Source organism: Typopeltis vanoorti, chromosome 22 (assembly GCF_054136105.1).
Source record: "Typopeltis vanoorti isolate ZY-2024b chromosome 22, IOZ_Tvanoo_1.0, whole genome shotgun sequence".
Lineage (NCBI taxonomy): Eukaryota > Metazoa > Arthropoda > Arachnida > Uropygi > Thelyphonidae > Typopeltis > Typopeltis vanoorti.
Genome location: NC_143570.1, coordinates 64,930,353 through 64,953,305, shown reverse-complemented (window position 1 = coordinate 64,953,305; position 22,953 = coordinate 64,930,353). Strand labels below are relative to the sequence as shown.

At 36.7% G+C, this 22,953-nt stretch overlaps 1 protein-coding gene across 4 annotated transcripts in view; it reads right to left on the bottom strand.

Moving 5' to 3' along the window:
* LOC150094462 (hemocytin-like) overlaps positions 1 to 22,953 on the bottom strand; it is a 2,636,009-nt gene that overhangs the window by 149,889 nt on the left and 2,463,167 nt on the right. For all 4 annotated transcript variants that reach the window (XM_090412206.1, XM_090412207.1, XM_090412208.1 and 1 more), the window contains one exon: positions 8,196 to 8,318. In XM_090412206.1, coding sequence (XP_090268332.1) covers positions 8,196 to 8,318 — 123 coding nt within the window. The remainder of the gene's footprint in view (positions 1 to 8,195; positions 8,319 to 22,953) is intronic.

Below are 22,953 nucleotides of genomic sequence, written 5' to 3'. Positions count from 1 at the left end.
TGAAAGATGAGATTCGGATAATGGAAGAAATGAATGCAAGGCAAATCAGAGTAGGAGTGAGAGAAAGTTTTGGGAATGATAGAAGAAAAGAGAATAGAAGCAGTAGGAGAGAGGGAATGAGAGAGAGAGAGAGGTTTGGGAATGATAGAAGAGGAGAGAATGGAAACAGTAGGAGAGAGGGAACAAGAAGAAGGTGAGAGAGCACTGGAACCAGAGATAGAGTGAGGTCAGGAAGGCAGGTAAGTAGGAGAACACAGAGAGAAAAGAGAGAGAGAGTGAGTGAGGGATCCATGGGAGCAATTGAGGAACAGGGTAGTAAGAGGGGTAATGTATGGGGACTCAATGATCCGTGGCGTGCAAGAGAGGATGCGTGAGAAGTGTTCGCCTGGAGGAACGATACAAAGTGTGGCTATGGCAATTAAGAGAGATGATTATGATGGTAGGAACAAATGACTTGAGAGGTAATGTGAATTGGGCAGCAAGAGATATGAGAATCTTGCTTGAGGTTGTATGAAAGAAGACACAGAGGAAAGATAGTGTGCATGTTGCCTAGGTATGACAGTAATGGGCTGAGCAGAAGAGCAATAATATTGAATAACATAATAGCTACAATGCGTCAGAAAAGAGGATTGGAATATGTGGATACTTGGAAGGCATTTGAGGAGAGAGTGGAGTTGTATGGGAGAGACTGCTTGCATTTGAATGAGGAAGGACATAAGCATCTGGAGAGATTGCTGTTCTGAATGAGTCAGTGTGTCAATGCAGGGAAACTAAAATGCCTAAGGTGGATAGTTACAGGGGTGGCCTCTTGTGGGAATGGGTACTTGGGAGAAGAGGGACGACATCAGCTAACGCTGAGCCCAGTGCTGGATATAGAAACAGTGGCAGTTTTATGCTTTATACTAATGCCAGGAGTGCTGGAATAAAGGAGAGGATTTGGTGGCACTGATAGCAACAGCCTGGCCAAGGATTATTGGGATCACTGAGACAAGGTTGAGAGAAGAGGATATAATAACAGGAATAGAAGTAGCAGGGTACAGCATTTTTTGGCAGGATGGAAAGGGAAAGCATGGTGGTGGAGTACTATTTATGATAAGTGACAACTTATGTCCTCTAAGAGTGGAGGCTTTGCAAAGTAGTGACACTAATGATTTTGAAAGCATATGGTGTGAGGCAGAGATAAGCAAGACGGGATATTTAGTGGGGGTGTTGCTACAAACCAAGGAGTACAGAGGGTAGGGATAAGGAGATGTTTAGACAGTTGAGCATGGCAAGTGCAAGAAGAATGATTGTTATGGGAGATTTTAACTACAGCAGTATAAATTGGGGAGAAGAAGATGCATGTAGCAATAAGGGAATGGAATTTCTAGAATTCTTGAGGGACAAATGTCTTTGGCAAGATGTAATAGAGGGAACAAGAGGTTTCATTAGTTTTCGATTTGGTTATAGCATCAGAAGAGTTGATAATAACTGAAATGACATCTCTCCCACCAGTTGGAGAGAGTGACCATGTGGTTTTGACTTGGAAGATGAGTAGACATGCAGGAGTATCAAAGAGACAGGAACATATGTGGAATTATAAGGTAGTTGATTATAATAGTCTTAGACATCAACTTGGGGAAGTTTCATGAAGTAAGGAATTGGAAGGCAGGGATATCATTAGCGCTTGGAAAATTGTGAAGGAATATTTCTTAGCAGCGATAGTAAGCTGTATTCCACAAGTGAAGAAGAGGACACAATTTGGTGTAAAATGGATGATAAACAATATTAAACAGGAACTGCATGTGAAAAAGAGGCTATGGAAGAGACATAAAGAGACGGGTGAAGAGCAGATGCATGAAGAATGTAAGGCATAGGCCAGGAGAGAGTGACTAGTATGGTAAGGAAGGCAAAACTGGAACATGAGAACAGATTGGCAATAAGATCCAAAGAAAATCCTAGGGAATTTTTTAGCTATGTGGCCAGTAGGAGGAGAAACGATTGTGTAAGAATAACATTGTGAGATAAAAACGGGAATAGAGTGACTGATGCAGAGGACATAGTGGAATTGTTCAATGAACACTTTATTGGTGTATTTCATCCTGGAGGAGTCAGTTTTAATGCTAGATGGATAGGGCAGGTTTGAGGTTTAGAGGTGCATCAGGAGAACGTGTTCCAAATACTGAGTACTCTGGATGTCAGTAAAGATGTAGGACTGGATGGTATTTCACCATGAGGTTTGAGAGAATGTGCTAAGGAACTGACAGCTCCTTTGACCTGGCTTTCCAATGAAAGTCTGGCTATGGGAAAGGTGCCCAGGGAATGGAAGGAAGGTAAGATAGTGCCATTGCATAAGGGAGGTAGCAGACTGGAAGTGTCTAATTATAGGTCAGTTTGAGTGTCATAACATAAGTAGTTGTTAAGATCTTGTAGAAATTAATTAGGGACCATATACAACATCGAGAAGATGAAGGTAATGTTATCTGTTAGAGTTAACATGGATTTGGGATAGGGCGCTCTTGTTTTAGTAATATGTCAGCTTTTATAATAAAGTTACAAGAGCAGTAGATAAGGGAAAGGTATATACTGCCATTGTCTTGGATTTATCGAAGGCATTTGACAGGGTTCTACATGGTATGCTGATATTTAAGTTGCAGCAAATAGGTTTGGATATCAGGTTGGTCAACTGGATTCAGGATTATCTGGCTGACAGGTAACAGTGAGTTGGGTATGGTGGGACAGTTTCAAGGAGGCAGAAGGTTACAAGTGGAGTCCCACAGGCTGAGCACTGAGACCTATATCATTTAACCTTTATATCAATAACATTGTTAGTGGATTCTCGGAGTATATTCAGTTGTTTGCTGATGATGTGAAGCTGGGAAGGGTTATTAGTAATAGTGCACATGTGTTAGTCTTGTGAGATGATTTGAATAAGCTAGATAGGTGGGCATTTCTTTTGCTATGTAAGTTCTTGAGGTTTGGGACACATTGATGGGATGCTGCATACTCTATTGGAGGAGCTATACTGGAGGAAGTAGGGGGAGACAGGAGATCTGGGGTTGATGATTGATAGAAAACTGAAATTCAAGGAATATATTACAAAGGCAGTGAGGGTAACACGGAGGATTGCTGCAATAATGAGAAGGATGCTGATCTGCAGAGATAAAAGTGTTATCATTCTATTGTGTAAGACCACACTTAGACTATTGTTGTCAGATTTCATCCCCAGGATTTGAAGGGGATAAATTAAGTGTGGGAAGGGTACAAATGATAACAATGACAGTTTCAGTACTGTACCATGTTAGTTATGAGGATCAGCTGAGGGAATGTGGATTACTGAGTTTGGTGGATAGAAGGAGAGGTCATATATGATTGAGACTTTTAAACTATTGAGAGGTGTTTTCAGGGTTGACACTGGAGAGTTCTTTTGCTTGGTTGAACAGTAGGAAGGAGTGATGACAAGGGACCATCCCTGGAAGTTATGAAAGGAAATTGTGAGCAAGAGGGTGAGTAGTGGTTTCTTTGCATGGAGAGTGGTTGAACAGTGGAATGCATTGCCTGATAGAATGGTGAGAGCAAGAACGGTCAATGAGTTTAAGGAGTGGTATGATAGACTTTGTGTTTCCTAGGAGGGACCTCCCACGATGAGTCTTGATAGACTTGTGTTTCCTAGTAAGCACCTCCCGCGACGAGTCTTTTGACTCCTTGCAGGCCTAAATTTTAAAAAAAATAATAAAAAATAAAATAAAATAAAATAAATAAATAAAATGACTACATGAAAGCTATATTCTATTTATAACATCATCAGAGAACAATTTCATATAGATAATTTTATCACAGCAAAAATGATAATAACTCTCATGCTAAATTAGGCATCACTTTTGCTGTAATCTGATGATGTTATAAATAGAATATAGCTTTGATGTAGTAATTTTATTTTTATTTATTCATTTATTTCATTTATTTTTTCACTAGAAGTCAGGCCAGTAGAATAACCATTAATCAAATCATTGTCTCTTTGGGATACTGTGTCTCTGTATACATATATGTATACTCCAGATGATGAGTTTAATGTGAAGGCTGAAATTTTGGGAAATTAAAGTAATCATTTCTAGCACGGTTGTAGTCTCCATAATTTGTATGAAATGAGCATAATGGGTTGCTGGTGTATGTCGTTAGTGCACTAGTGAATGAATTCAATTAGAAGTGATTGGCTGAATAGAGTTCATGATGTAGGTCTTCAGTGATGAGTTGGACTCTAAGAAGATGCTGGAGCAATAACACTTTCAAAGTCATTGCTCCAAACCTCCAGAATATCTTTATCTTCAGTTTTTATTTACCTTTATCATCTATAATCCCTTTTAAAGTACTCTTATCTTTATTTCTTTTTCTATGCTTTTTCAATAGTTTCCATTTACATTTTATCACCTTCATGATATTTGTTCTATATTCTTGCCAAAGTCTTTTGTTTTTGTCACTTCTGTAACCAGCTTTTAAAAATGTTTCTCTTCTAGGAATTTTCAATATGCTTTCTTCTTTTCCAGAACTGTCTCTTGAACTTCTTAAAACCACCAATGACTTTTGGAATTTTCTATCAACTTTTCCACATGCTCCATGGCTGAATCATTCAATGGTTTCTTCAGAATTTGCGTATCAGTCTAGAAGGTTTAATTCTTGTTTTCAAACTCTTTCATTCTTTCTTCAATAATATTTGTATTTAAGTCTACCACTGAAGAATGATCAACTATTTATATATATATATATATATATATATATATATATATATATAAGGCGGACAAATGAATGGAGATGTCAGTTTAATGCAAGGAAATTTGTAATCCACAGATAGGATATTTCATACTCACCTGGTGGAGTTATATTGGAAGAAGTGGGGCAAGGACAAGGAGCCATCCCTGGAGTTGCAAAAGACAGCGATGAGTAGAAGGAAAAGAAGCAAGTTTTTGCATGGAGAGTGGTAGGAGCATAGATTTCATTGCCTGAGAGGATGGTGAAAGTTCAAACAGTGGATGAATTTAGGAAGTGGTATGATAGACTTGGTGCTGATTTCCACAATGAGTCCTGTGACTCCAAGGAGGTCAGAAAAAAATTATTATTAGTAGTAATAGTAGTATTACCTTTGGCTTTTAATCCAGATTTTCTCAAGACATTTCATTATTTCAGGAAGTCATTTCTTTCTGTACTGTTTAGAACTTCAACAAGGACTAGCTTTTCCATAGCACAATTGGAAGAAAAAGGGTACATGGCCCTTCGATTGGAAAAGGCCTAAGTTTGATTCTCGTCGTGATGGGAGGAATCTTCATGTGGGATTTTTCAATTGAAGGTAAGTTAGCCTATTCATATGGAGGTAGCAGGGTTTTTTGTCTCCCGGAAACTTGAGTTTTTCATCCCGCATACAGACAAATCGGCCTTCTGGACACACATATACAGACAAAAAAATACTAGTAGTGGTGGTGGTGGTGGGCTGTAGATGGCAGTGGTGTAGATGATGGTGACGGATGGAAGTGGTAGAGACAAGGTGTTGAGAGTGGACTCCTATAAGGTGTCATGAAATTATTTTATTAATAATAAAATAATTTATATAAGCTGCCATCTTTAATGATTCCAAATATTTCTCCACTTCTTCCTTAGTACTTTAACCTTCCTTAACCTTTTGTGGGTGACTTTCTAATTTTTTCCATTCTAAAATTTGCCTATATTAGTTTACTTGAAACTGTTTGCAAATTCGAAAAACGTTTATTGCTGAATATTGTGTAGAATGTTTCAGCTACTGCTCATTTCCTCGATCACTTTTACCAGAATAGTATCTTATATTACCATTTAGGAATCTCACCTGTTTAAGTCTTCTTTTTCTTGGTAACATATATTATGTTGACATGGTAATTCTCTAATTCTTCTGCAGTTCTAGTGATTATTTTTTTTAATAATTCCTTTGTCATTGACACCTTTCTTCTATTCTACTGATTTTTGGGCTGGAATTTCTTCCAGTAGCTGACATTTCATTATATTCTGACAAAAACAGTGGGAACAATGTTTCTAGTTGGATGACTATGGTGCCAGGTTGATATTTCATTATATTGTATCATCCTTTTGCTTTATGTTTAAGCAATTCAGAATATAATTTTGTTAGAAAATTTCCAGCTCATTATTGTTTCTTCAGTATCCTGATGGATGCTTATTAATGAAGGAGGTATGCCATGATGACACTATTAATATTGTAGGTAGTATCCACACCACGAGAGGGTAAGAATTGAAAATTAGTTAATTAAAATCTAGTTGGGTCTCTGCATTCCTTAAAGGCTATGTAGAGGTCTCCTCCATGTTATTTAGCTTTAACTCTTAAGCAAAGTGTAATTTTATGCAGAATGTTTTTGATAATTAGGAGTGCAGAAAAACTTAATCATCATCATCATGCATATCAGGGATTTAGGCCTAATATGGCCTGTTCCAGCCTTAGAAGTTATTGTTGAATCATTGCAGAAAAACTTAATGCTGTTGTGTCGGAAAAAGTGCTGATTCACTTTTGATGAGTCATCCTGTTTCCGACCGAACATATGGTAACATTAAAAACCATGGATATGGACATACTTATGCCTCCAGAAGAAAAGCTAAAAGATAGTGTACATTTTGCTAACTCAGAACTATGTCTAACCATTTTAGTTGTAGATATAAAGTGAATTTTAGTAGTCTATGATTAAAATTGATAAAGTCTGTGAAATAATTAACAAGGGAAAATTATGTATCAATGCTGAAATGTTAGTATTAGATGTATATAAGATGATATAAGTATTAGAGCCATGTCAAAGCAGTTCGGAGTTACGGTGACCAATCGGCCACCACTATAAGCATGATGTAGTCACCAAGAGAGGACGTTCACATTTACTATATAAGTTTCGGCGCTTGATTCAATCGCTCTCTTGTTTTCTGTTCCCTGGTTCTTTCTGATCCAAGTCCTGGATAGCTGCGAAACTTGCCACCGTACATGGCAACAATCTCCCTGTTTGCCGTACGTGCTGTGTCGAGTATATCCACACCGAAGGAATGCGGTCAGAATTCCAGCATACAGCCGTTGGTTAGTTATGCCAACGTATAAGTCAGCGAAAGGTGATCCTTTCGAAGAAAATATAAATATGTCACAGACGCCATAAGAATACATGGTGAGAAAACGTGGAAGTGTAATTAAGGAAGTCTCAACAACTACGAGAAAAGACAAGAATGGTAAGGTGCAAGTTTTTCTATTCATTTTGAATAATAACCAAAGAAGGTATAGGAACCTGAGAGTTAAGGAGCTCCATATAATCAGCTTTCATTTAGTATCTAAAGAACTGTTTTGGACATTTCTGTCTACATCTTGTAAGCTAGTGCCAACCTAAGCTTAAGCTGAGCAGGGAACCAAGCCTTTGAATTGTTTATTTTAGAAGAAACATTTAAGACATTGTATTAGAATTTAGATTGAGCATTAACTGAATTTTAGAGGAGGATAAGGCCTGAGCATAGACAAGAATATTAACCCATGTTAAAATTGCAAAATGAAATATGTCTAATATGCTCTATACGAGGATTGTATATAATTATGTGCATGTGCTATTTTTATATGTGGGAACTGAGTAACTCTATGAGAACTAACCGAGTCTGACATAGTAACACAAAAGAAAGTGCGAGATTATTAGAATAGATTTTAGAGTAGACATTTTGGATATGTTAACTTAAAAGGGGGGGAAGTTCAGACTCCTTAGTATTGGAATTTCAAATTAAAGTGTATATATGTAAATGTTTAAATAAATGTATTTCTTTAACCCAAACCTCACGAGTCTGTCCCTTTCTGAGATTTGAATTACCACTTATTAAATTTCGGACCATGCATAAGTAAAGGGGGAATCCATTAACAAAAGAAAAAGGGGGGACCACGACTGCAAATCACTTGATCCCTATATTATTTTAAGTTGTTTAATTGTGTATCAGAATTCAGTTGCCGGCTGGCACAGTCGATTTAAATAATTATAAATTTGTCGGCAACGGAATAACTGAAGATATAAAGTGTTAGAAGATAGAAAGAGATAAAATAAATAACATAATAGAGAATAACTAGATATAACAATGCATTTCTAATTATAATTACATTTTTTAGTCATTACCAATTTAAAATTTGTTGGAGGAGTTTAATACAAGCTAATAAAAAATATAATCAGTGTACTTACAGATGGGCAAGTTGTATTACAAGAAGTTATTTTTTCGGTTTTTATAGCTTCGTCATCTGGACCCTTTAAACATATATATGTCTTACATTTATCACCATCTGGAGATGGCCATTCTTCGCCAATCTGAAGAACATAAAAATAGTTTTTCAGAAATAGTATAAAAAGTATATTTTAGTATGGGTTGAAGAAAGAAGCCACATAGAAATAATCAATTGGAAACAATTACATCAGAATACACATGTCAGAATTACCATTTTGCTATGATTGCTGAACTTGGAATCACAATCATTAATTTAAAATGGCAAATCCTGAGCAACATACATAGTGCTGTCAAAAAGAGAAGCCCTTCTGGCTACTTAAATGGCATTGCTATATAAAATTCTGGACTCATAGAGAAGTTACTGCTCAGGGGCAGGTAAAAACATGTCAGAGACAACATTAACTAGTGTAGAAAATAAATAAATGAAAAATTAAGGATGCAACATAGAAGATGAAGGCATTATGGAGGTAGCAGAAGTGAGTGGTAATAGCTGGTTGTGTGAAGAGCATAAAGAGCATGCCAGAAAGCTGACTCATTTGGTAAGTAGAGCAAATGTGTATTATTGAACAACAATTAGCCAATTAGGATATCATTAGCAAGTAGTTCAAATGATTATGGAAGAATATATTAGGTGGCAAAAATGACAGAAGGATAACTGCTATGGAATATATAGTTGAGATAAAATTAATGAACTATTCTTCACAGTATTTCATCCTCATACATATGATATCACACAGAGCTTGACAGTAGAAGAAATGGAGGAGAATGAGTCAAAAAGAAGGCATATGAAGATTCAAACTTAAATGTTAATAAGGTAGTAACACTTGGAGACATACCATAAAGTATTTAAAGGAAATATTTCGGTGAACTAATAACAGCCTTGACATGATTGTTACAAGGATATTGTAATTGTAATTGGGTGAGTCTTAAAGAGTTAAAAGAAGGCAGGATTGTTTCACTTCAGAAAGTGATAAGAATGAGGTTACAAAGTAAGGCATATTATTGTGGTTAAGGTAATGGGGACACTATTGAGGGCTAATATCCAGAAATAGAGATAACAGCAGAATTGCCTATGAGGGACAGCACGGCTTTGTTAACGTAAGTCTTATTATGGTGGTATACTGTATTAAGATTCTGCAAAGGTATGATTATTATTATTATTATTATTTTGCAAGACCTCATAGAGTCAAAGACTCATCTGGGAGGTCCTTTTACCACACACACACACACACACACACACACACATATCTCATCATATCGTATCTTAAACACACTCAAACTCCTTGCAGTCACGACACTCTCAGGCAAGGCATTCCAATCATTCACAACCCTGCACGAAAAAAACCTGCCTCTCACTCCCCTACTCACACCCTCTTTATACAGTTCCCAGGGATGACCTCTGGTTCTCCCCTGATCTCCCACTATTCTCTGTAGAACTTCTCCACCATTGATCTTATAACAACCCCTTACCAACTTGTAGGTCTCTATCATATTTCCCCTCTTCCTTCTGTCCACCAGACTCTGCAAATTACATCTTCTCAATCTTTATTCATACTCAATATTCCAGAGGACAGAAACCACCTTAGTCAGTCGCCTTTGGACCCTTTCCAACATCTCTTCATTCTTCCGAAAACCCAGTGACCAAATCTGGGCACAAAAGTCCTTGTGTGGCCTAATCAAAGCCTTATACAATGGAACAAAAATCTCCCTACTTCTACACGTCAGTGTCCTCCGCATCATTCCCAGAAGTCTTTGTGTTGTCTTCGCATTTTTGGCGATGTTTCCCCTAAATTTTAGATCCTTATCCACTATCACCTCCAGATCTCTAATTTCCTCTACCTCCACCAATATATTCTCACCAAGCATAAATTCTGCATCCCATCTTTGTTTTCCAAATTTTAAAACCTTACATTTTGCAACATTGAACTCACATCCCCATTTGCTTGCCAATCACTCAATTTATTCTAGTCTTCTCGTAAGGCCACAACATCTTCGCTACTCTTTATGGTTCGTCCCAACTTTGCATCATCTGCAAAAAACTGAATATCTCCATCCAAATCTTCACCAATATCATTAATATACAAGTTAAACAGTAATGGCCCTAAAACAGACCCCTGAAGCACTCTACTAGCGACTTTCCTTTTACTCGATATCGCACCCCCATACACAACTTATTGATACTTATCAGATTGCTAGTCTCCAATCCAATGCACTAATCTAATATCCAACCCCCATCTGCTCCAGTTTGATTGTCAACTTATCATGAGGTACTCTAACAAAAGCCTTTGCGAAATCCAAGTATATTACTGTGTATCCTTCTCCTCTGTCCAAGGAAGTAATCACTTCATTGTAATAAGTAAGTATACTAAAACATGACTTACCTTTAGCAAATCCATGCTGTCCATCAAAGATTATACCATTGTTGTCAACCCAACTCTGGATCCTAGTTCTCACAAGCTTCTCCAACAACTTAACCACAACACCTGACACACAGATAGGCCTATAGTTTGATGCTTGAGTTCGATCACCTCCTTTATGAAGTGGCACAATCTTGCCCTCCTTCCACTCCTTAGGAACTTGACCAAGTGCAAGACTCGTATTAAAAAAATATGTCAAGGCAGGTGTCAATTCTCTGGCACATTCCTTCAGAATACACAGTGATATATTATCAAGTCCCAAAGCCTTATTTACATCTAGTTTACTCAACTCCCGAAACACCTCTTGCTGACTTACAGTCAGTCTCTCCTCCCTATCATCAACTGCTCTCAATCTCTCCATGAAGTCACATTCACAAGATTGAAAGATATTTATGAGCTGCTCGTTAAGTATCTCAACCACACATTCTGAAACACGTTGTCTTTATACCATTTCCTCTAATCAATGTCATCCTTCCATCATCATTCTTTCTTTTGCTGGCTACATATTGAAAGAACTCCCTATGATTGTTTTTGGCTTCGTTAGCTAACTGCTGTTCATACCACTCTTTGGCTACTCTCACCAACCAAGTCACCCTACTTGCCTGGTTTTTGTAGACCTCATGAAATTGGTTATTTCCACTTTTCTTATGCTTCCTCCACAATACCCTTTTTTTCTGTATCGAATGCTTAATCTCTTCATTCATCCATCTCACACCTACCTTATTTAACCTTCTCACCCTTGGTATACATTTAGACATTGCATCTCTTAGATAGTTTTTGAAAATCCCCCAATTTGCATTGATCTCTTTTCGAGCTAACTCCTCATTCCACGCTACACCCGCAAGCTGTCTCCTGCTGAGCTAATCATAATCCCCCCCCCCCTTGTAGTTCCACATATACCCTTTTTTCACAGGGGTTCTCGCACTGCTGTCAACCACCCAGGTAATCACCTCATGGTCACTCTCGCCAATTGGTGGATGATTTGACACCTCATTTATAATTACATTCTCTAATGAGATGAACAAATCCAAGACCCTTAATCCTCGTGTGCCCTCTGTTACATACTGTCTGAGGTAGTTATCCCTCAAAAACTCTAGAAACTCATTTTCTTTACTTCCAGTTGCTATCTCATCATTCCAGTCTATATTGCCATAATTAAAATCACCCATAAGGATCACCCTTTTCTTATTTGCTTGGCTAATTTGACTATACATTTCACTATTACCACCATCCACATTACCTGTCTATAACAACATTCCACCAAGTATTTGATTCCTTTCACCTCTATCGCACACCATACTGCCTCAAAACTACTGACACTATTTCCCTCTTGCATCTCTACTTTGTATGGACATAACTCTTTGTTTATCATCAATAGCATTCCCCCTCCCTTTTTTACCCCTTCTATCCTCACGAAATACGTCATACCCATCCATTTATATTCCTGTCAGGGTGTCATCCTCTTCCAACCATGTCTCACTTATTCCAACAATCTTTCGGTGCACAGACGCAATTAGTGCAACCATTTCATCTGCCTTGTTTCTTTTACTTCTAGCATTTGTATACAAAGACATCAGCTCATTTCTTGATTTACAGCTAGTTCTACTGATACCACTCACTCGATGCAATCTCTCCATGCTTGACTGGGGCCATTTCCCTTTCTGCTTCTTCATTTTAAAATCCTTTTCAATTCCAACTGTTTCCTCTTGATCCCTGGTCATTAACATTCCTTTCCTGCCTACACATGCTATCCTCCTCTTGGAACATCCACCTTTCTTATGCTGTGTACTCCTGTCCACCCTGAGCCTCCCCATTTCCCTGCTCCTCTTGCACACCCATTCTCTCATTTTCTATACTCATACCACTCACTTCCCATTCATTTCCACTTCCTCAATCTCTCCTGTCTTACTTTCCTGCTCTTCAACATTACTCCCCTCTCGATCTGATTCATTCTCTCTATTCACTTCTCTACCTTCCAGCAGCAGTCTCTCCAATCGGCTCACACCATAACCACTCAAATGCAGTCCATTGCTCCCATACAGCTCACTTCGTCCCTCAAACTCATTCCACACATTAACAAACTGTACTCCCATCTCCTCACACATATCAGCCAGAATATCATTCATAATCCTTGCTCTCTGCCTCATTTCACCACAATCATACCTAGGCAACACACTGATTACCCTTCCTGTCACACTATTCTCTTTTATCTTTCCAAGCAGCCTCCTGACATTCATTCTGACATGCTGTTTGTTCTCTCTCAATTCATTTGTACCAATTAATACAATTAACTCTTTTGCTTGCTCCCGCCTCATATCCAATGCCTCAATCACCCTACTCATTTTACCGCCTGGAAAACATACCTTGTGCATTTTATCCTCTAGCACGCCTTTAATAATGGAGCCACCATACAACGCCACTCGCTCATCTTTCGTTAACTCTTTCATGCCATCATGATTTATTTTAATAGTTTTGACCTGAACTCTCTTAATTTCATTCCGCATCCATTTCATTTCTTGCCTCATCCAATCCAATTCACTTTCCGAATTTCGCGACAGATTCTCTCTATCATTAAATCTTTCTAACTTTCTAACTCTCGACCCTCCTCTTCTCACTTTCCCTCTCATTCATGTTTCTTTGTTTCCGTACTTTCGGTCCAACATACGTCCATCTTTCGCTATCATTCTTCTCACTTTCACTCTGATTTATCTTTCTTTGTTTCCGTACCTTCAGTCCAACATGCGTCCAACTTTCGCCATCATTCATTCTTTTTTTGCTATCATTTATTCTTTCGATGCTTTTCACTTGCGATTTCTGCGTCACGCCATTTCTACTTTCATTTGTTCTCTCAATTTCGTTTTTTTCCGCCACTCTCGCCTCACTTTCGTCCCTTTTAACATCCGTTATGGTTTTCAAATTATGATAGATAACAGATGAGCGAATTGCATAAGAGATGATCTGTCTGACAGATATCAGCAAATTGTGGAAGGAAGAGGGGGGGAAGCAGTATCCCAGAAGAGGAAAGTAACTAAGGGGCCTCTGTGTTGAGATGACATTGCTGTTTAATTTGAATGTTAATGCTATTGGGATAGGCTTAAATATGGATATGAAGATGTTTGAGAATGATGCAAATTTTGGGGAGAACTATGAGGAGAAGAGTACTTGTTGTGGCTTTACAAGAGGATCTGAAAAATTTAGCCATCCAATGTTGCAACGTGTGCAGCTTTAAAATTTGGAAAGGTATGGCATGTGACTGGCTGGTATATCATGCAGGAAATGAAAGAGATAAAGAGTATGGGGATCATGATATCCAAGGATCTAAAATTTAGTGGATGCATTTCTAGAATTTTAAGGATATGTCAACAGGTTATGACCATAATATAGAAAGAGACTGAATAAGGTTGTGTTTGGAACACTGAGTATGACAGAGGATTGAGGAAATACAATTTGCAGAGTTTCATAGATATGAGGATGGAGAAATGATTGAAATGCATAACTTGGTAAGAGACTGTTGCCAGATTAACGAATAAGAGATTTTTAAAAAAATGAGGAGAGTCAAGATTAGAAAAGGAGATTTGCCCTAGAAGCTGTATAAGGAGGGGAATGAGCAGGAACATAAGCAGTGGGTATTTTATGTAGAGTTGTGGAGTGCAAATCCTTGCGCAAGAGCATGGTGAGTGCAGAAACAGTGGACAGTTTAAAGTAATATTTAATGAGTTTTGTGAGCAGCAAGTAGGACTTCCCATAATGAGCCTTTTGACGTCATGAAAATTTGATGATGATATGATAAATGGGGCAAGGGTGATATGAGAATGAAGATAAAGTGTAAGGAGAAGGAAAAGAAAGATATGAGAGTAACATAAATGAGAGACATGACAGAGAGTGAGAGAGATGAGAATGTGTGGATAATGTGAAGAATTTGAGGTTAGTGAATTTTAGAGTTTTCAAACAATTGATAGCCTTGAGCAGAATGAAAATCTTTATTATTATTATTGATCAGACATTTCCACAGAGTCCTAAGTTCACTATGGGAGACTCACATTAGCTATTATTCATACAAAGCCTCATTTGTCGACAGTACAATCGCATCCAGAAATCAATTCTAATTATGCACTACTCTCCACACACACACATACACACACAAAAAAAATGTATTCTTTAAATTCCTGCTATGTACATTTATACCTTGATCTCTCAACTATCCAACCTTCAAATAATGGAACCTTGAATGGAGATTCTCCACTATATGAGAAGTCAAGTGACTTCTTACAGTGCCATACAGCTATATCTTCAGTATTTGACCATTGAATAGTCTAAATGTAATGACAAATGAGCAGTGCAAAGCACCACAACTAGAATAGTAAGAAAGGCAAACTCAGATTATAAGAGAGATAAATCAGTCTGGTTGGCTCAAAGGTTAGCACATTCATTCAACAACCAATAGGCTGTGGATTCAAATACCATCATGTGTATGGATGTTTTGTGAATGTCTTTAGGTAACAAATGAATTTTATTACTCATCTGTTACTTTTTTTTGTTTTTTTATATATTTATCCCATACACGAGAGGTACAAGAATGCATAGCACATGAATGCTGCTTGGGAGGTGCACCTGATTTGAAATCACCATTCTACTTACTGGAGGCCTGTGGTGGCTTTGAAAGTTCCGTGTTTCTAAATTATCTAATTCACAGTACAAACACAAATGTACTATAGGCTAATAGCCTTTCATGGGGGAGGGAGAGAATTAACAAAAAATTAGTAGTACTAATGTACCATATTCCAGAGCAGCAAAAGAAAGAAAAAAAGTTCCATGAGACTATTGCCAACCTGCTTCTAAGGGATGACATTTTAAGAAGAAGAAGAATGTACCATAGGTTTACAAAACCCTTCATAGATGAGTTTCAAAAAAAAAAAAAGTAGAAAGAATGATAACTTTAATGAAGATGATAGCAGCAGAAGAAATGACTGAGTTACTAAATGATCATTATGACAAGGAAGTATCATCCAGATGGAGATAGTATAGTGATGATGTGACATGAATGGATGTGAAAATAGGGGAAATTGACCAAAGATGTGCACTATACTGCAAAGTCTCAATGTGAATACAGCAGAATAATTGCATGTGAACTACAAGTTAAATTACTAACCACACTTATTGTTTATTCTCTTGCACTTTCAAGAGAATAAGCAACATGTATAAATAGGTTATTTAACTTAGTCTGTTTAATTAATTGGAAACAGGGCAATATGGCTCAATATACTTTCATTATAAAGGGAATTAAAAGTATAAGTAGAAAATTATAGACTGATCAGTATATGTGGAGTAGTTTTAAAGATTTTGGAAAAGTTAGTTAAGTCTTGAATTCAGGAATGGGTGAAGAGGTATAGGATCTATGGTAAACAGCACAGCTTTAATGGGGAGGTTTTTCATCAGTAATCTACTTACTTTCTAAAATAATGCCATTTGAGTTGCAGAGCCTAGCAGTGCAAGTGACTACTATCTAAATTAAACTGAAGCATTTGGGGAAGGAAGCAGAGCCTAAATAGATGCATGTGACCAGTGTTGTGTCAGAGATCAATGGACTTTGGCCACTGTTGTTTGTAATATAGGTTAATGATATTAGGAATGATATGAAGAAGTATACCTAGTTGTTTGCTTACGACGATAAACTTAGAAGTAGTAGTAAATGATTCTAACGCATATATCATGCATAAAATTCTGAATTAACCAATATAGTGTACAGGATAATGGATGTCAGTTTAATGTTGTGATGCACAAGATTTGCACAGAGTGAGATTACACTTGGCATATTCCACTGAAAGACCTGAGAGTGATAATCTAGGAGTTAGTGCTCTGGAAATGTATACAAAAATTGGATAAACAGCAAAAACCATATATAGACACAGAAAATCATGTTGAAAGGAATAAAGATAACAAAATTTTTCTCCCTCTGTATTATGAGGCCTAGATATAACTACAGGGTGTTTCAAAAGAGTGTTTATTTACAATTTTGCAGAACAGAGAATAACTCGGAAGACTACAAAAAGCCGAGTGAGTGTCATAATGTAGTGAAACACATCAATTTTTGGATAATATATGCACGTAAAGACAAGAAAGATATTTAATTAACCAAATATTTCGGTCTGGAAATAGCAGACCACCTTCAGTGGCACTACAAGAACAGTTTTTAAAAAAAAAATACAAAGTGGAATATTAACAATACATCATTTAAAAATAGAACAAGCTGCGTGATGTTATATCACTAAGTATTAAAGGGAATATTTTTAAGCAGAGACATGATTGAAATAAAGATATTAATTAATAAGATTAAATAACATAACATTAATATGAATTAATGAGTTATCCTGATTAGACTTTCCCAGATTTTTGATATAGATATACAGTCATTCCGATTCAGGTTAGTACGATGGAGTAAAGCCTCTACACTTTCTTTGAATAAACGTTCAAATTTATAACACGATCTATGTAAGAGGCGAGTTTTTGACCAAAGGATGTTGTGGTTAGTTCAATCCCGTGCTGAGCCAATCCAGATTTTTCAGGTTTGTTTTGATGAATGGAGGATTGATGTTCTTGGATTCTTTTTTCAAGAGAATGTCCAGTTTGTCCAAATTAGGAGAGTAACATTTGCAGGGAATTTGATAAACTCCAGGAAGAGATATAGTTGAGCGTTTGTCTTTAGGAGAAGGAAAATGGGAAGATAATTTGTTAATAGGTGAATAAGTAGCTGTTAACTCATATTTCTTCAGAATTCCTGTGATAGGTTCTGAAATCCCAGAGATTTAAGGAATTGGAACTCGACATATTGAATCTTCGTTGTTTTGTGGTGGATTATAAGAATCGAGAAGATGTTGAGTACTCTTTTCGGGAAAGCTATTGAGTTTCATGTGTTGTTGGATAGTAGAAAGTTCTTTCTGTAGAAAATTAGAAGTAGAACAATTAGTTTTGGCTCTTCTGATAAGACATTTTATGATTCCTGTTTTTTGACAAGGATGATGGGCTGATTCTTTAAGAATATAATGACCTGTGAATGTTGGTTTCCTGTAAACTGTAGTTGTAAGAGTATTTGAAGGTGACTGGATGAAGAGAACGTCTTAAAAACCACAACAGAAGCATGCATTTCCAGTGAGATGGTGCACCTCCTCACCTGACAGATGTAACGTCCTACCTCGACACCCATATTCCAGGCCAATGGATTGGTAGAGGGGTGCCTGTAGCATGGCCACAGGTTTTTTTCAACTCTACACCATTAAGTTTTTTTTTTTCTTGTGGGTCTTTGCAAAAGATCGAGTGTTTGTACCACCACTACCAACCAATTTGGATCAGCTGTGTTCCAGAATTATTGCCGACATTGCTGAAGTTATGCCAGATATACTCTGTTGCATGTGGCAAGATGTCTGCAGAATTACTGGAGGCAGTCATATCGAACTTTAACTATCTGTGTCGAAACTTCAAGTTTTATGCTACATTTGTATGGTAATAAAAATGTCATTCTGTAAATTTCATATCCGTCTTTTGAAACACCTTGTATATATGGACTACTGGTATCAGGTTTGGTTTCCTTAGGACATGATAAAAGAGGTAGAGCAGATTCCAAGATTGGTAAACAAGATGTTAACACACCTGTTGATGGATAATATCAGGACTAAATTACAAGGTTGTGGATTGCAGAATATAACTATCAGGTAGGAATGGGGAAGAGGATATGATAGAAACACATAAGCTGATCCAGATATTTTATAGAACAGATGAAGAAAATGTACTTTTTTTTTCAGTTCTTGTTGGAACTAATGATTGGATTGTATTATTATTATTATTTTACAGCATCTCCATGAAGTCCAGAGACCCATCGTGGGAGACCCAAATTAACCATTATACACACAAATCCTCAACCAGTTCTGGCAATCCATTCCATTCACTCACTACTCTCTATGCAAAAAAATCTGGTCTGCACACACACCTATAACCACACTCTTACACAACTTCCACAGATGGCCCTAATTATTTGTCATATATTGAAAAATTTCACTTCTTTCAGTTTTATAAAACCCCTTTAATATCTTGAAAGTTCCTATCAAGTCCCCTCTTTACTGTTTATCAATTAAACTATGTCATCCACAAACATTCAACCTATCTTCATAGGGAGTATTTCACAGACCTGTCACCATCTCGGTCACTTGTCTCTGAATCCTCTCTACTCAAGAAACTCAGGTGACCAAATCTGTGTACAGTAGTCAAGATGTGGCCAAATCATAGCCTTATAAAGAGGAATAATAACTTCCTTTTCTTTTCTCGTTAGCATGTTTTTCAACATCCAAGTAATTCTTGGAGCTATTTTAACAACTCTTGCAATATGCCCTCTGAACTTCAGCTCTTTGTCCACCATTATTCCCAAGTCCCTAGCCTCATCAATTTCCTGCAATTCAATACCATCAGTATGATACAGCATATGCAACCTTTTCAACCCGAAGTGCATAACCTTACATTTTGCAACATTAAATTGACAATCATTATCCTTCGCCCTTTCATTAGCCTAACATTATCCTTTGCCCTTTGACAATAATTATCCTTTGAGTGTAGACATACTGTTATGAAACTCCTAAAAGAATGGTCATTTTTTTATTTAGTGAGTGTTTTTCTTAGATTCATTGGTGTATTTTAAATACAACATAACTAACTAAACGTATTAAGTTAGTTATGGTGTATCATAACTAACGTAATACATGTAGTTAGTAATGTAATTGTAGAAATTTTGTTAATGGTAATAACATTAAAAATAGTGATAAAAGCTTGCCACAACAAGACAGTGCCAAAAGCATCAGTTAACATGTTCTGTTGAGGAGAACCTTTGTTCCACCAAGCAGAAACATTGTAGCAGTAATGTTGATATGCAAGGAAAATTTGACATTTGAAATACCATGATAAAAATAAAGTATTAGAAAATCGACCACAGAATTGGAAAACGTGGAGAAACAATTAAAGAAACTTAGAAAAGATAAGTAAAAGAATATCAGAAAAAGAAGAGATAGGAAAGTATTGAAGATGCTATTGCAACAATGTAAGTACATTAAAATATAAGAATCAAAAAAGTAATATGGCATGGCAATTCAAACATTAAATTTGTGCTTGCTGATGAAGTCACTTCTTTGAGTTTCCCAAGGCTGAAAATTAAAGATGTGACAAATGTAAGAGAAAAACAGAAAAGAAAAGAGATGGTGGTCCTTGTTGGAACTAATAATTTAGGTAGTGCATGAGAAAGGATATGAAAGGAATGCTGGAAAAGGTGAGAAAGTAAAAATTGTTGGTATGTTACCGAGACTTCTTAACTTAATACAACAGTACTTAGTACTGTTGTATTAAGTTAAGAAGGTATGATGCGATAGCAAATGATTCAATGCACAGTCCGTGTAGAAGAAAGGGATGTGAGTTTTTGGATGTATGGAGTTAGTTGGATAGTAAAAAAAAAAACTGAATAGGAAGGATGGCTTAGGCTTGAATGGATTTGGCATCAGGAACCTCAACAAATTATTTATTGGGATGAGACCTAATGTAGTCTCAGGAAAACCAGATCATTGTGGAAGGAATGGTAAGTATGTATATAGAATTTTAAGCTACGATATGTAAATATAATAATGATATGAATGAGCAAGGCTTTGTATCTGGTGAAGATGTGGAAATGTGTGCTTTGGGTTCAGACCTTTTTAGTGTATCTGGGTAGGAAACAGGGAAGGTTGTACAACTGGGCCAAGCAGACTGTAAATCAATTTCCTGTACAATAATCCTGACAATGGCATATTATACTGGTGGAATTATGTTACAAGAAATTGATGAGGCTAGGAATCTTGGAAGCCAGCCACAATGTGGTTATGCCACATGATGCCACTCCCAAGCCCATGTAAATAGGTGACAGTTGAGCGAAGGGCTAGTGCCCATCTTCATATAAAAGTGCTTTACTATGGAAACCAGGACACCAGAGTTATCTGACTAAAATGTAATTACTAAATGAAGACAAACTGTTGAGAATGACATCCCCTAGCTCTTATGGAGAAACTAGGGAATTGAGGAATACAACAGAAAATTTGGACAAGACACAAAAACCAAAAGAGACATATTGTAAAAAAAAATGTTATATTTTATATCCGTGTTTGGCTGCAGCATTTGTAAAATTTTATTTACGTACCGGCTGTGCAATTTGTGAAATATCTTAATCTCTATTTTCTATCCATATCTATCTATCCTGCCTTGTCTTTGTCTTTAACTTTCTTACTGTGGTTGGCCGTCTTACTTTCTGATTGCCGCCATGTATATGCTTACTCTATAGCCCAGCAAATTTATTTGTTCATCGACTGCACTAGCTAGACTATAATTTGAGAATAAGAGTGTAAGACTTTTTCAAAGACAATACATATTTCTGAACTCTCATGCACATTCCCTGCTTTATGTTAAATTTATCCCTTTCAGTCAGTCATGGCAACTACATAAAAATCGTAAACATTACCGCACACAGGTTCGGAATTTTTTTGTTGATAGTGCATTGACACCACACAGTTCAGTGTGTTGTTTACAAACTATTTATTAAGACCTAAAGAATATTGACAATATGCACAATAGATATATACAAATTCATCATTCCACTAAACCTTGATTCTGAATTATCATAACACTTACTTCAACATTACATGATTGTGATAAACACACTGGTCTAGTCTAATTTAACTACTTTCTACACATTATCTCTCTTGCACATTATATATATTAGACTCATGCACATTCTACACATAACTTCAGAAATATAGTTACTCACAATTTTCTCCTTCATAAACAATTCTTTGCATTAACCAAAAGTGCTACAGATATCTTCTTAACCTTCATATCATTCACTGTGTCGATCTCTTCCTTTCTGACACCTTGTTATAAAGTCTCCTTCATGTAGACGATCCATGTTGAAGATAGCAGAATTCTCTTCTGTTCCCTTTGATCACAAACGATAAAATTCTTCAAACATGGACATGTCTTAAGAATCCTGAAAGCAGACACACGAAGCCTTCTTTCTTTGCCGACCATGGATGGTCAGCGATTACAGGTAAGAGTAAGCAATGAGAATCCTGTAATAATTTTGCTTACTGCTGTGGCACCTTATATGTGTCTAGCTTCCTTTGTCTTCACTGTTGTGTGCCTTTCGAACATCACGTGTTTACTTCCATGCATGCAGACGTCACCTTTGCATGCTTTTCGATAAAGGATATGTACACATACTTTGTCTTTGCTGTCCCTTTGATGCGATGACATCCTTTTTTGCGACTCTTGATAATCCTCTTTGTTCTGCTGTTAATCTCACTGTAAACTTGCTGATTGATGTGCATATTATGGAAACAAAGGAAATTTCTTTTTTTTTGAACACAATAACTTGTAGGGAATAATTTTTCATTAAACATCTTACATATCTATTCAATATATATCCTGATCTAAAACCATTGTAAAACCGAACATGATGGAATCACTTATCATGAGAGATTTTACAATATAAACTATTTGAAGCCAAAAAAAAACCATACGAATTGGATGTTGGAATGTGAGGATTATGTATGAGACATCAAATGCAGCCAATATAGCCAAAGAAATGAAGCCTACAAAATTGAAATACTGGGAATAATAATTCCTAGAAGCGGCAATAATAATGATGTCCAGTAAAGCAAGAGCTACAATGATAGAATGGGAACCAGTAACAGGAAGATGCATGAGAGCAAAGTCTAACTCAAGATTCTATAAAGTGACAATTATAAAAGTATATGCACCAACTAATAATGCAGATGAAAATGAAAAATATGAATTTTATGATATATTACAAAAAAAAAGCAATAGATGACACAAATCGTAGAGATATAATTATAGTAATGGAGGATCTAAATGCTAAAATAGGAAATGATCATACAGACAGAGAAATGATAATGGGAAAAGATGGTACAGGATATATAGATATGATAATGAGAAAAAGATGGTATAGGAAATATAGATATGATAATGGGAAAAGATGGTATAGGAAATATAAATGAAAATGGATAGATATTACTGGATTTCTGCATGGTGAATGAATTAGTAACAGGAGGATCCAGTGGCATAGCTAGAGCTTTTGCCACCTGGGGTGGTCCATGAGTTTGCCGCCCTTCTCAAGACACACCAAAAATACTACAAAAAAAGTCAAAAAGAGAGCATTTCTGACAATCTAAGGCTTAGTCACCGTCACTGCTAGTAAGACTGGCTGGCGTTTTCACCGTAAACT